The 15,000-nt window shown below is 53.1% G+C and overlaps 1 protein-coding gene across 3 annotated transcripts in view; it reads left to right on the top strand.

Annotated features, from left to right (window-relative positions):
- The first annotated feature begins 7,531 nt into the window (after window positions 1–7,531).
- skor2 (SKI family transcriptional corepressor 2) overlaps window positions 7,532–15,000 on the top strand; it is an 11,866-nt gene continuing 4,397 nt past the window's right edge. For 2 of the 3 annotated variants that reach the window (XM_029837709.1, XM_029837706.1), the window contains exons 1-4: window positions 9,508–9,855; window positions 10,770–12,717; window positions 12,907–12,970; window positions 13,536–13,613. In XM_029837709.1, coding sequence (XP_029693569.1) covers window positions 10,795–12,717; window positions 12,907–12,970; window positions 13,536–13,613 — 2,065 coding nt within the window. In that variant the 5' untranslated portion in view covers window positions 9,508–9,855; window positions 10,770–10,794. Of the gene's footprint in view, window positions 7,803–9,507; window positions 9,856–10,769; window positions 12,718–12,906; window positions 12,971–13,535; window positions 13,614–15,000 lie in introns of those variants that run through there. The other variant, XM_029837707.1, reaches the window with a different exon arrangement.

Here is a 15,000-nt window from a genome sequence, read left to right as displayed (position 1 = left end):
CCTAAGAGGACACCTCAGAGGACACCTCAGAGGATACCTCAGAGGACACCTAAGACGACACCTCAGAGGATACCTAAGAGGACACCTAAGAGGACACCTCAGAGGACACCTAAGAGGACAGCTCAGAGGACACCTAAGAGGACAGCTCAGAGGACACCTCAGAGGACAGCTCAGAGGACACCTAAGACGACACCTCAGAGGACACCTCAGAGGATACCTCAGAGGACACCTAAGAGGACACCTCAGAGGACACCTCAGAGGACACCTCAGAGGACAGCTCAGAGGACAGCTAAGACGACACCTCAGAGGACACCTAAGACGACACCTCAGAGGATACCTCAGAGGACAGCTAAGAGGACACCTAAGACGACACCTCAGAGGATACCTCAGAGGACACCTCAGAGGACACCTCAGAGGACACCTCAGAGGACACCTCAGAGGACAGCTCAGAGGACAGCTAAGACGACACCTCAGAGGACAGCTCAGAGGACAGCTAAGAGGACACCTCAGAGGACACCTCAGAGGATACCTCAGAGGACACCTCAGAGGACAGCTCAGAGGACACCTCAGAGGACAGCTCAGAGGACAGCTCTGCTGTCTCAGGGGCCTTGGAAAGAACCTTTTACTGGACTTTTGGACGGATCAGACTGGTCCATTGGTCCACCAGCGATGTCCAGTACATGAGGCAGAGCCGTCACTGGGATGGAGCAGAACCTTGGTGGTGCTGTCCTGGATGGATCAGGCCGGGGGGTGGAGATCAACCTGGACAGCAGCCCACCAGCAGGGGGCAGTCACGCTGCTTCATCAGGCATGATGTGTCCTGCGTCTGGTCTTTGGGACCCATTATTCTGTCGGCCCGTATGAACGCCAGAACCTCTCAGGAACCATCCTGCTGCACGTGTCCTCTGCTGGCTTGAACCACTTCCCCTCTGAATCCTCTGGACGGGTCTGCGTGCCGCTGCGCTTTCACCGAACACTTTTGTTGTCTTTAATACTCGGCATTAAAAGTCTCATGATTAAACTTCTGGGCCAATCACAAGAGCAGAGAGGCTGAGATTACCATGGCAACATCTGGGCAGCGTGCTAATGGACCTCATATGTTTTTACCCTTTAGATTTAAGAGTCAACATGTTGCTCTACTTCCTGACTGAAGTGTGTGTGTGTGTGTGTGTGTGTGTGTGTGTGTGTGTGTGTGTGTGTGTGTGTGTGTGAGAGAGAGAGTTAAAATGAGTAAATGATGAGTGGTGAGACCCTCCCAAAGTGGCGGCGTCCCCGAGCACTTAAGGAAGCCCAAACAGCTCCATCTGTCCATGTTCCAGTGGCTGGGTCTTACTTAGTGCACGTGTGCGAGTGTACGTGCTGAAGGGATTTGATCAAAAGCAAACACACAAACATATTTATGCTCTGGGCGGGTTTTAATCCCCACTTTGGTCCAAACTGGTGGCAGGAGAGTGTTGAGGCTCCAGCCTTCTTCTCCACTTTGGTTCCCAGCAGCAGTTTCAGCCGTTCGGGGGGGGGGGGGGGGTGAGGGGGGTGGGGGGGGGGGGGGGGGGGTGGGGGGGGGGGTGGGGGTGGGGGGGGGGATGACGGGTGTCAAAAATATTTTTATTGTCATGTTTTGGTCAGAACATCTGTCATCAGAGCAGAGATTTTAATGTTGCCTTAATCCACCAGTGAAAAACATCTTGTACCTTCTGACATGTGTGCGTGTGTGTGTGTGTGTGTGTGTGTGTGTGTGTGTGTGTGTGTGTGTGTGTGTGTGGGTGTGTGTGTGTGTGTGTGTGTGTGTGTGTGTGTGGGTGTGTGGTGTGTGTGGGTGTGTGTGTGAGCAGTGAGCTGAGACCCGTGAAAAGATCAGTGTTAATCTGTTGGTTCAGTGTTGCTGCAGAGATCACCATGACGATAACAGCATTAATAAGTGTAAAACAATACAGTCAAATCCAGCAAATATCCCATCAATGTGTGTTTTTTTCATGTTGACACACTCACCCCCCCACTCACCCGCCCCCCCCTCACCCCCCCACCCAGTCACCCCCCACACACCCATTCACCCCCCCACTCCCCCCACTCACCCGCCCCCCCCCTCACCCCCCACTCCTCACTCACCCCCCCCACTCACCCGCCCCCCCCTCACCCCCCACTCCTCACTCACCCCCCCACTCACCCGCCCCCCCTCACCCCCCCACCCAGTCACCCCCCACACACCCATTCACCCCCCCCCCACTCCCCCCACTCACCCGCCCCCCCTCACCCCCCCACTCCCCCACACACACCCATTCACACTCCTCACCCCCCCACCCATTCACCCCCCCCACTCCCCCACACACACCCAGTCACACTCCTCACCCGCCCCCCCACTCCCCCCCTCACCCCCCCACCCAGTCACCCCACACACCCATTCACCCCCCCCACTCCCCCCCCCCCCTCCCCCCGATGGGCTCATCCCTGTTCTTTAACCACCAGAGCAGCTGAACAATAATTATTTTCTGCACCAATAATTATTCCTCTAATTCTGTTGTCCCCCCCCCCCTCCCCCCGCCCCCCCCCTAAACAGCCTTTATCTATAATGACGAACCCTTCAGCACAACTGCATTTAGGACAAATATCAAATAATTAAAAATCAAATAATTGAAAGAATGAGAGCTGGACAGGAGCTGAGCTGCTCACACACATGAGCCCCTTTCTCTCCAGATGATCTCTTGATGTTCCAATGTTCAATGGTCACAGCAGCACAGCAGCAGCAGCACAGCAGCAGCAGCAGCAGCACAGCAGCACAGTAGCAGCAGCAGCACAGCAGCAGCACAGTAACAGCAGCAGCACAGCAGCACAGTAGCAGCAGCAGCAGCAGCACAGCAGCAGCACAGTAGCAGCAGCACAGTAGCAGCACAGTAGCAGCACAGCAGCAGCAGCACAGCAGCAACACAGCAGCACAGTAGCAGCACAGTAGCAGCACAGTAGCAGCAGCAGCAGCAGCACAGTAGCAGCACAGTAGCAGCAGCAGCAGCAGCACAGCACAGCAGCAGCACAGCAGCAACACAGCAGCTCAGCAGCAGCACAGTAGCAGCACAGCAGCAACACAGCAGCACAGCAGCAGCAGCAGCAGCAGCACAGCAGCACAGTAGCAGCAGCAGCAGCAGCACAGCAGCAGCAGCACAGCAGCAGCACAGCAGCACAGTAGCAGCAGCACAGTAGCAGCAGCACAGCAGCAGCACAGCAGCACAGTAGCAGCAGCAGCAGCAGCACAGCAGCAGCACAGTAGCAGCACAGTAGCAGCACCACAGTAGCAGCACAGTAGCAGCAGCAGCAGCACAGCAGCAGCACAGCAGCAGCACAGCAGCAACACAGCAGCACAGTAGCAGCACAGTAGCAGCACAGTAGCAGCAGCAGCAGCACAGTAGCAGCACAGTATCAGCACAGCAGCACAGCTCAGCAGCACACAGCAGCCAGCACAACACAGCAGCACAGTAGCAGCACAGTAGCAGCACAGTAGCAGCAGCAGCAGCACAGTAGCAGCAGCAGCAGCAGCACAGCAGCAGCACAGTAGCAGCACAGTAGCAGCACCACAGTAGCAGCACAGTAGCAGCAGCAGCAGCACAGCAGCAGCACAGCAGCAGCACAGCAGCAGCACAGTAGCAGCACAGTAGCAGCACAGTAGCAGCAGCAGCACAGTAGCAGCACAGTAGCAGCAGCAGCAGCACAGCAGCAGCAGCACAGCAGCAGCACAGCAGCAACACAGCAGCACAGTAGCAGCACAGTAGCAGCACAGTAGCAGCAGCAGCAGCACAGTAGCAGCACAGCAGCAACACAGCAGCAGCACAGCAGCAGCACAGTAGCAGCAGCAGCAGCACAGCAGCAGCACAGTAGCAGCAGCAGCAGCACAGTAGCAGCACAGCAGCAACACAGCAGCAGCACAGCAGCAGCACAGTAGCTGCACAGTAGCTCCTCTCCTCTCCTCCCCTCTCCTCTCCTCTCCTCTCCTCTCTCCTCTCCTCTCCTCCCTCTCCTCCCCCCTCTCCTCCCCTCCTCCCTCCTCCTCCTCCCTCCCTCCTCCTCCCCCCTCCCCCCGGTGATGAAGTGGTAGATTAACCTCCACTCCTCATGAATAATAGACAGATAGGAGAGTGGCTGGTTCTGCTTCCTGTCTGCAGGGCTAATAGAACCCTCCCGTTAATGCAGCTCCTGTTTATGACGAGCGGGTCGGGTCAGAACCACAGGAGAGAGACACCAAACGGGATTATTGATTAGCTTCTTCCAGTCTGCCGCGGATTCCCCTTCCAAAGGGAGACGAGCGCAACCAAGCAATGGTGCACAACATGGGAGGGTTGTGGGTTCGGTGCCCTGCCCGTGTGCCGTTGAGCATGGCACTAAAGCTCTGGCTGTCACACAGGAGCTCTGAGAGCGGAGCGATATTCCTGGTGTGTCTGAGGACTTCAGCTCCTCTCATATGAAGTTTATTAAGAGAGAAGGAGCCAAATGTGCTGAGATAAAGGCCCCCGCCCCCCCACGGCCCCCCGCCCCCCCCCCGGCCCCCCCCACGCCCCCCCTCGGCCTGTGGGACCACGTCTGAGCTCATTCCTTCAGAATCCATTTCAACAGCAACATAAGTGCCAATCTTCCCTTTTGGTGACTTTCCATGATTTTATGTTGCTCATAAAACAGTGCAGCTTCCTCTGAAACGGCCGATTTAAGTTACATTAGCAGCAAATATTCCCCAGTAAAGAAAATTAAGCCGTGATTCTGTGAGATCATCTCAGTTAGTTATCTGAGCCTGGCGACGCCTCCATGAGCCCCCGCTGGGCCGCATGATTCCCTCGGACCAGAGGTAATAGGCTGCTGCCTCCCTGCCCCCCCCACCCCTCTCCTCTCCTCTCCTCCCTCTCTCATCCCTCTCTCATCCCTCCCTCCCTCTCCTCTCCTCTCCTCCTCTCCTCTCCTCCCTGCCTCTCCTCTCATCCCTCTCTCATCCCTCCCTCTCCTCCTCTCCTCTCCTCTCCTCTCCTCTCCTCTCATCCCTCCCTCTCCTCTCCTCCCTCCCTCCCTCTCCTTTCCTCCCTCTCTCATCCCTCCCTCTCCTCTCATCCCTCTCTCATCCCTCCTTTCCTCTCCTCTCATCCCTCCCTCTCCTCTCCTCCCTCTGTCATCCCTCCCTCCCTCTCCTCTCCTTTCCCTCCCTCCCTCTCCTCTCCTCCCTCTCTCATCCCTCCCTCTCCTCTCCTCCCTCTCTCATCCCTCCCTCCCCTCCCTCCCTCTCCTCCCTCCCTCCCTCTCCTCTCCTCTCCTCCCTCTCTCATCCCTCCCTCTCCTCTCCTCCCTCTCTCATCCCTCCCTCTCCTCTCCTCCCTCTCTCATCCTTCCCTCTCCTCTCATCCCTCTCTCATCCCTCCCTCCCTCTCCTCTCCTCCCTCTCTCATCCCTCCCTCTCCTCTCCTCCCTCTCTCCTCCCTCCCTCTCCTCTCCTCCCTCTCTCATCCTTCCCTCTCCTCTCATCCCTCTCTCATCCCTCCTCCCTCTCCTCTCATCCCTCTCTCATCCCTCCCTCCCTCTCCTCTCCTCCCTCTCTCATCCTTCCCTCTCCTCTCCTCCCTCTCTCATCCTTCCCTCTCCTCTCATCCCTCTCTCATCCCTCTCTCATCCCTCCCTCCATCTCCTCTCCTCCCTCTCTCATCCCTCCCTCCCTCCTCTCATCCCTCCCTCTCCTCTCCTCCCTCTCTCATCCCTCCCTCCCTCTCCTCCCTCTCTCATCCCTCTCCTCTCCTCCCTCTCTCATCCTTCCCTCTCCTCTCCTCCCTCTCTCATCCCTCCCTCTCCTCTCCTCCCTCTCTCATCCCTCCCCCATTGATATAGTTCTGCTCATAAATTTCCTGATGGAACCTTCAGCTGGAACCTGTAGAGGAACTTTAGAGGAACTCTTTTCCACCTCTTCCTCCAAGAAAATAAAAGTATTTTGGTTCTGTGGCATCAAGGAAACCAATCGTGAAAATAGTGAAAGTTGAACTGATGAAGAGATCAAATCTGTGTTGTTGTGATAGTGGAGAAATGCACAGAACCACTGAGGCCTGAGACCCCATCTTCCCGCTGTAGCTGTTTACATTAGCAGGGAAAGAACCTATTGCTAACAGGACCCACACACACAAACGCATGCACACACACACACACACACTCACACACACACGCACACTCACACACACGCACACACACACACACCGTTACCCCCTGACCCTGCAGGCTCTCAGCATCACCGTAGCGCCCAGCAGTCTGGCTGCACTGAAGCTAATTGGCAGCAGCTCCGAGTTGGTTAACATCTCCTCTCAGAATAACTCTCACAGGTTTTCGTGTGTTTAGGGGTCATTAAAAGCCGAGTGAGCCTTTAATTACGAGCTCAGATTCTCGAGTAAGTAAAGCTGCATCTCCCAGCTGCTCCAGCAGGGTCTGTTCGCAGGTGATTATGTACAGACGATCTGTAATATAGACATTATAAACCCTTTACTAACATCACTACGTTCAGCTCCGTTTGCTTCCGTCTGAGACAGAAATTAAAAATCCTTCACTCTGAATTCTCAAACATCGTCAGCATGCTAAAAGCCCGATCTGCCTTAATTTACGGCCAAATTGCGTCATACGTTACGTTTTGGCTACTCTGCCCGACACTGCCCCCCGTGACTGCCGGTGGAACTGCAACATTTGTTTACGATTTTTGAACAGTTTTCCCAAGTTTTGCTATTTGGACAGTTTGTGTTTCCAGATCGAACCTTGAGAAAAGTTTGTGGACAAATGTTTTGACCAGCGACCAACTTTTAATTTCTACCATTTTTATTCCTCAGCTGGTGGATTCATGTGTTGCTTTGGTGTTGCAGGTGAGTGGAGCCGTCTGTTTTTAAGACTTTATAATTGCAGCGCCCCCTAGTGGCCCACTCCCCCCCCCCCCCCCAGCTGGAAGAGCAAAGGAATCATTTCAGGTTTCGTGCAATTACTGTGATAAAACTCTAGTTTTTATTACTGGCTCCAGTTATATGTTCTGACCAATAATTCATTTGGTTTTTAATTATATTGGTTTTTATTTGTTTGTTTTTTTTAGTCACTTCGCAAATTGTAATAAAATTCGGGGCGAAAAAATCATTATGTTTTTGCAACTTTGAAAATAAAAATATAAGATACTAGAAACGTTCCTAACAAAGAGAAACGGTCTTTAGTCTCGGTTCGGTGGTAACATTTCTACTGTTATAATGTCAATAACATCTTTAAAACTGCCGCCTGTGTTTGTGGTTCCGTCCCAGCTGATCATTTGATTTTATGTCCCTTAAACTGTGGCGCAGATCTGCGGCGGATCGAGTCAACTCTGAATTCTCAGTCATTTCAGGAAAGAGACAAAAGCTCGTTTAATCTGTTTCCTGCTTCACATCCGGGTCACGTGGATTGTGCAGAAACCCGAGAAACTTCACGTTCTGGGTGAAACTTAAACATGAGCGCGTGGCCTGGCGGGACCTTTACATGAGCCATAGGCTCAATAAATCAGCCTCGCGGACGCTCAACATCTGCTCTGTCACCCTAATTGGTACAAGCAGCCCGCGGCGCAGAGCGTGCACGCGCAATCTGCGCCAAAACACAAGATAAATGACGCACGCGGCGCGCGCAAAACTCCCGAATTAAATCTAAGAACAACCTTATTAAAGGCTGCGCGCGTGCGTCTTTAGGCCAACCGTGACCGTGGCACGCGTCGCTGCGTGAGCCGCGCGGCAGCGAAGATTCCAGGCGGGAATTCCGGATCCACCCTGGAACAAGCTCGTGACGCCGCTCGTGTCCAGGTAGTTTGAAAACGTTTGAAATAAAGGAAGAATCGGATTTTAGCGCTTCTGATGAAACGGAAACATTATGGCGGGAATAATTGAGCGATTTGCCCGCGGCGGGACGTTTATTGACAGATTTCATTTGACCCCCCCCCCCCGACCTTCTCGTCTTTTTTCAGGCGTGATTAATTTCTCAGCGGGGTGTCCGCCGGTGCGTGATGGACAAATAAAGCGGTGAAATGTGCTGCGCTCACGCTAATAGCGCGTCTGTCTCCACTGAGACTTTTCCTGCCCCAAACACGCGAGTCCGAGTTTATTTTTTATTTCTAATTTTCTTCCTTCAGGCAAATTTTAGCAAATGTGTTAATTACTGCCGGATCTTGTAGGAGCCCGGATAAAACTCGCTCTTCAGAAATTCAATTAATTAAAATGAGATACAAATAAAACTTTTTCCCTCTTGATTATTTCTTAAGATCTAAAATAATCGAAGAATTAAGGACGATTTCTTTGATGACGTCACCGTTCAAAGGCTGCTTTCGCCCGCTCGCGACCGTAAATTGCTTTGAACAAGCGGCAGCTGGGGCTCGTGCTGAGCGCGTGCTGGGCGCTTGTGGGCACGTGCTGTCGCCTCCCCGTGCCGTCTAATTTCACAGCGCGAGACAACAAATTTGCAGATTTATTTCTTTTTCCTAGAAAAAACAATAAAGTTCATCAGCTTCATAAAATTGATGTATTGATCTTATCTGCGGTTTTGTCTCTAAAAAACGTAATAATTCACCCTGAAAAATATAACAAATGCTTTGTTTGGATTTATTGTTTTATCGCAGCAATTAATCACAGAAAAGACCAAATATGGCGTCGTGCCATAATAAATAATTATATATTTTCTATATATTAAAAGAATCGATTTTATTACCGTTGTATTGACTTACAATAAAACTGTAATAGAATAAACAAGTAACAATATATACTACAAAAAATAAACGGCATAAAACATCGTGTGCGTGCTGTGTGTGTGTGTGTGTGGAGGCCCATACAGTCGTCAGGTCATGTGATTATCCTTTATGTTTTTACCATTACATTCAAAAATCAGAAATGTCTTTAACTTTATTGAAGCTATTTTCAAATATTGATTTTCACCAATAATCGATTCCTAGGGTGCCTGCTGGGAAAAACTTTAGAGACCGCAACACCTCATCTGCGCTGAGCCCAAACTTTAACTGATGCTAAGCTAAGCTAATGCGAATAGGACGCTCGTTTGTGTTTTCACGGCGGTGTAACGAACGATAGGGGGCGATAGCGGTTGACCTGCGTTATGCAGCCACTTTGAGCCGGATTTCAGGAGACCCAAACGGTCCAAAACGGAGAAGATCCGGCTGGAGGTCCGGCTGGAGGTCCGGCGGGTGTCAGAGAGCAACGGTCACGTTCAGCGGTTCTTTCTATTATGGGATGGATGTTGTCACCTTCATCTGCTTCCTTCTTATCCAGGTGGAGACAAGAGACGCCGAGAAGCTTCAGATGAAATGATTTTCCTTCCTTTGTCTCCATCACGTTTATCCAAACACGCACATGCGGGAGATGTTAAAGCGGTTCGGGTTAGAACCGGAACCGGCCTGGTCTAAACTGCCAAACTCACACGTTTAACTTTATTTACGATTAAAGCCTCTCCCATTTAGAATTTTGAGGCGCAATAATGCGTGTGTGTGTGTGTGTGTGTGTGTGTGCGTGCGTGCGTGCGTGTCGTGGATGTGGGCTGAGCTCGAGCAACACGCCAATCAAACGCCGGGCAGGTGCGTGGTCAAGAGAGCTTGGGATGGAGAGAGAGAGCGCGAGATTAGGACGGCGCGTGGCGTCCGCGTTAAAACCGGCGCGAGCGCCGCAGTTTAGTCACAGCTCACGAGCAGCGCGGGACAGAAACGATCCACGTGTTTTATTTTCGCCAGTTTGTGTTACTATTCGCTTTTCGTCAGTTAATTAATAAAAATGATGTTTTTAGAAGTGTCGAACAGCAGAAATCGATTTGTCTCGTGACGCGGATATTTGTGATCTGGAGGATTTTGTCTCAACTCAGGTAAGAAGCGCTCGGCGGAGCCTCGAAATGTTGCTTTTCTAGATTCCTACAGTTCTTCCTTTGCTGTAATATTGTTAAATGCTTGTTAAATGATGATAAAACGCTAAATCGTCATTAAAATGTACAGAAATTTTTACGGACTCAGTAATGTGTTAAATTGATACAAATATAATCTGTGTCAATCTGAAGAGTTATTTTTACGTTAAAAAATATTTGTCTTTTCTCACGCAACACTAAATATTTAACACGACCATAGATTAATTTATTTTATTCATTATTAAATATGAGGCACAAAATGCAGCAAAGTAAAAATTTTCTTCCATGAATTTAAAATTTCCTGAACGCGATCATCTTTGTTATTTTTACAAAATATAAAATATTTGTCATCACTATTATTTGTAATTTGTATTTTTACATAGCTTTGTTTTTTTAATACCAAATTTGTATAGTAAATTCAACGATTTTAAAATAATGAACATTTTTATCGGTATTTAATTTCAGTTTTTAATATAATAATGAACACGGTCAAGAGAGAAACAATAATATACCATATTAATTTTAATAGTTACCTTTTCAATGATTAGAATTGAAACGATTATAATAATCATTTCAGTCGCATTGTGTTTGTTCAATCATCTAAAATAAATTATTTTTCATGACAGTAAATTAACTAATAAATTGTTTGCATTAAGTCAACTTTTTTTGTCATCACAAACAAAAAGTAATTAAATGTAGCGTTTTAATCAGTAATTATTAATAACTTGTAGCAGTTAAATGTTTAATTTTATCTAAAGAGAAATTTTAAATGTATGTTATTTTGCTGATGGGCAGGATTTTCTAAATTGGTTGTTATTAATTTTGTTGTGAGAGAGAAAAACCTTTAATTTAAAGATTAAAGAGGAACTTTCCTGCAGGTCGATCCACAGATTCGCTGCAGAGATGGAGAAGACGCATCTGCAGAGTTCTAATGACATCATGATGAGCAGCGCCACCGGTCCGTACCAGCGGGAGCAGCTGACGCCGCCCCGGCCCGTCCACTCCTCGTCCTCGTCCTCGTCCTCGCCGCCCTCCTCTTCCCCCCTCAAACCCAACCAGGTGGGCCAGGTCATCCTGTACGGCGTCCCCATCGTGTCGCTGGTCATCGACGAGAGAGAGAGACTCTGTCTGGCCCAGATCTCAAACACGCTCCTCAAAAACTACAGCTACAACGAGATCCACAACCGGCGCGTGGCGCTGGGCATCACCTGCGTGCAGTGCACGCCGGTGCAGCTGGAGATCCTGCGCAGGGCGGGCGCCATGCCCATATCCTCCCGCCGCTGCGGGATGATCACCAAGCGAGAGGCCGAGCGCCTCTGCAAGTCCTTCCTCGGGGAAAACGCGCCGCCCAAACTGCCCGACAACTTTGCCTTCGACGTCACGCACGAGTGCGCCTGGGGTTGCCGTGGTAACTTCATCCCGGCGCGCTACAACAGCTCCCGAGCCAAATGCATCAAGTGCTCTTTCTGCAACATGTATTTCTCCCCAAACAAGTTCATCTTCCACTCGCACCGCACCCCCGATGCCAAGTACACCCAACCAGACGCCGCCAACTTCAACTCCTGGCGACGGCACCTGAAGCTGAGCGATAAAGTCCCCGCTGACGAGCTGGTCTACGCCTGGGAGGACGTCAAGGCCATGTTCAACGGAGGCAGCCGGAAGAGAGCGCTGCCCTCCTCGGGCCACTGCTCCTCCATCAACGCCATGAAGGCTCTTCCAGGCTCGGTGGTGCCTCACATGATGGGACCCGACCTCGTCGCCCAGAAACGAGCTCGCTACGAGGACGAGGACGACCTGGACGGGGGCGCTCTGTCCCCGCGCAAGCCGTCCCGCAGCTATCCCGTCATCCCCGTCCCCAGCAAAGGCTTCGGCATGCTGCAGAAGTTCCCTCCCACCTCCATCTTCCCCGCCCCGTACCCGTTTCCTGCGTTCGGACTTTGCCAGCAGAAGAAAGACGAGGCGGACGTTTCGGGCGTGCAGAAGGGAGCGGGGTTGTCCGGCCTTCTCTGGCCCGGCCGGAAAGACGCGTTCTACCCGCCCTTCTGCATGTTCTGGCCCCCGCGAGCAGCGGGAGGGATTCCCGTCCCCGGTTACCTGCAGCCCCAGCCCAGCGCCCTCTCCTCCCTGGCAGACAGCCCCTCCCTCAGACAGGCCTTCCTGGACCTCTCCGACCCGGCCGAGACCGGCGCTGCCGCCAGCGGAGGAGCCGGCGCCGCCATGGCCGCCATGGCCCCCGGCCCCGGGACGGCTGCTCCCAGGTCGGGACTGTTTGACGCCGACTGCACCGCCCCTGACCTCCGACCCGTAACGTCGGAGGGTTGGCTCAAGCTGCTGGACGCTCCCGCCCTCCAGAGTCGGAAGCCCAGCTACGGCTCGGCCTTCCGCCCCGTGGTGAAGGACGCGGAGAGCATCGCCAAGCTGCACGGTGGCGGCGACGGAGCGGCGGCAGACGAGGACTTCCTGCTCTCCACCTCCGACCAGCAGCGGCTCTCACCCAGCAGCAGCTGCAGCTACGGCAGCGAGAGCGGCGGCGACGGGGAGGCGGACGGAGCCGAGGGGGAGGAGGACGGCGAGGTGGACGTGGAGTCGTCCAAGCTGGAGGACGAGGAAGAGGAGGCCGGCTTCGCTGGCCGAGCATCGCTGTATCCCTCCGCCCTGACTCCCCCCGAGGAGAGAGGAAAGGAGAGAGGGAGCAGCAGCAGGTTCCCTCCCGCCTCCTCCGACCTCACCCGTCAGGCCTCCCCCAGCCTCCCCACCACGCCCCCTGCTGGGCTGCCTCTGTCCTGCTCCACGCCGCCGCACCGGGAGGACCCGCCTCACAAAAACGTAAATATGCCCCCCAGGCCGCTGCAGCGTGGGGGCTGCTCAGGCTGCTGAACCTGACCCCCCATCAGTGGCAGGGACAGATGGGCGTCGCCCCCCCCGTCTCCCCGGCTCTGACCTGTCAATCATGCTCAGGTTTCCTGATGCTGCTCCAGAACTTTGAGGCTTTTCAACCTGCTTTCATGTTTGCAGGGTCACAAAAACCGAGACGAAGGTCTTCCAGCGTACGTCCCCAAGGACAAGGGCAGCGTCCCCGGTGAGGCCTCCTCCCTCCCTCCTCCTCCCTCCTCTCCTCTGCTCCTCCTCCCTCCTCTCCCCCTCCTCCCTCCTCCTCCTCCCTCCTGTCCTCTCCTCCTCCCTCCTCCTCTCCTCTGCTCCTCCTCCCCCTCCTCCCCCCTCCTCACTGCTCCTCCTCTCTCCTCCTCCTCACTGCTCCTCCTCACTGCTCCTCCTCACCTCCTCACTGCTCCTCCTCCCCTCCTCCTCCTCTCTCCTCCTCCTCACTGCTGCTCCTCCTCTCTCCTCCTCCTCACTGCTCCTCCTCACTGCTCCTCCTCACCTCCTCACTGCTGCTCCTCCTCACTCCTCCTCCTCCTCTCCTCCCTCCTCCTGTCCTCTCCTCCTCTCCTCTGCTCCTCCTCCCTCCTCCTCACTGCTCCTCCTCACTGCTCCTCCTCACTCCTCCCTCCTCCCTCCTCTCCTCCCTCCTCCTGTCCTCTCCTCCTCCCTCCTCCTCTCCTCTGCTCCTCCTCACCTCCTCCTCCTCACCTCCTCACTGCTCCTCCTCACTGCTCCTCCTCACTGCTCCTCCTCTCTTCCAGATGACACCAGGGAGCAGAGCACTTTCTTCCTCCCAGACACTCAAACATCAGCGTCTGATTATTGGAGAGAAACTTCAGGTAAAACTTTTATATTTAATTTTTCTGTGACGTCACAAACAGGAATAAAAGTTAAATATGTTTTAGAATTAAAAAGGCAATTTAACAACTTTCGCCTCCTTTTGAAGTGCAGATTTATCTCCTTCATCCCTCCCTCATCCCTCCTTCCCTCCCTCCCTCCCTCACCCCTCCCTCCCTCCTTCATCCCTCCCTCATCCCTCCCTCCCTCATTCCTCCCTCACCCCTCCCTCCCTCCTCCCTCCCTCCTTCACCCCTCCCTCCTTCCCTCATCCGTCCTTCATCCCTCCCTCACCCCTCCCTCCCTCCTCCTTCCTCCCTCCTTCATCCCTCCCTCCCTCACCCCTCCCTCCCTCCCTCACCCTCTCCCTCCCTTCTTCATCCCTCCCTTACCCCTTCCTCCCTCCCTCCCTCATCCCTCCCTCCCTCACCCCTCCCTCCCTCCCCTCATCCCTCCCTCACCCCTCCCTCCCTCCTTCCCTCCCTCCCTCATCCCTCCCTCCCTCACCCCTCCCTCCCTCCCTCATCCCTCCCTCACCTCTCCCTCCCTCCTTCATCCCTCCCTTACCCCTTCCTCCCTCACCCCTCCCTCCCTCCCTCACCCCTCCCTCACCTCTCCCTCCCTCCTTCATCCCTCCCTTACCCCTTCCTCCCTCCCTCCCTCCCTCATCCATCCCTCTCTTTTCACCCTCAGACCTCATTGGTTTCCGGTTGGGGGGGGGGGGGGGGGGGGCAGCTTATTGCCTTTTGTATCTGTCAGGAAGACATTAAAATACTTTATGACATCTGTGCCGGCATTTATACCCCAACACACACACGTGCGCGCCCCCCCCGCCCCCCCGCCCCCCGTGCACACTCCGTAATGATCCCTGCACATAATATATAATGTATTTCAAAAAAATTACACGAAACAAATTAAATGAGACCACCTTTCCCCTGATTGCCAACGTCTCCCTGGGCGGTGGGAGGCTCTACGTGATTAGAAGGCCTGATTCCTCTGAGCCCCCCCTCACCGTCCTCCACTGTCTTTAAAGTCTCCCTCTGTTTCTAGGGAGAGAAAATAATCTAATTTTCCATTTATGTAATGCAAACCGCCTTGGCTTTGACTATTCACGGTTAATTGACTGTCAAACGAGGTTGTTATCCTCGGGCACTGTCTGCAAATTTGCTTGTCAAATGAGACAGAGAAAGGAGAGGAAGGAGAGAGGAGGAGGAGAGACGAGGGGGGAGTGTGGGGAGGCTTAAGGATGTGAAATGAGAGGGGGAGAATAGACACATTGAGTCTGCAGGATCGCTTCATTTAAGGTGCACGATGGCTCATTGTCACAACACAACAAACCTCCAGCAGAGAAGATGAACGTGTTTATTCTGAGGTTCTGTGGCAACAAGT

This window comes from Takifugu rubripes, chromosome 6, assembly GCF_901000725.2.
Source record: "Takifugu rubripes chromosome 6, fTakRub1.2, whole genome shotgun sequence".
NCBI classification, from domain to species: Eukaryota; Metazoa; Chordata; class Actinopteri; order Tetraodontiformes; family Tetraodontidae; genus Takifugu; species Takifugu rubripes.
Note: the sequence above shows the minus strand (reverse complement) of the source record. Positions and strands in the feature narration are given on the sequence as shown.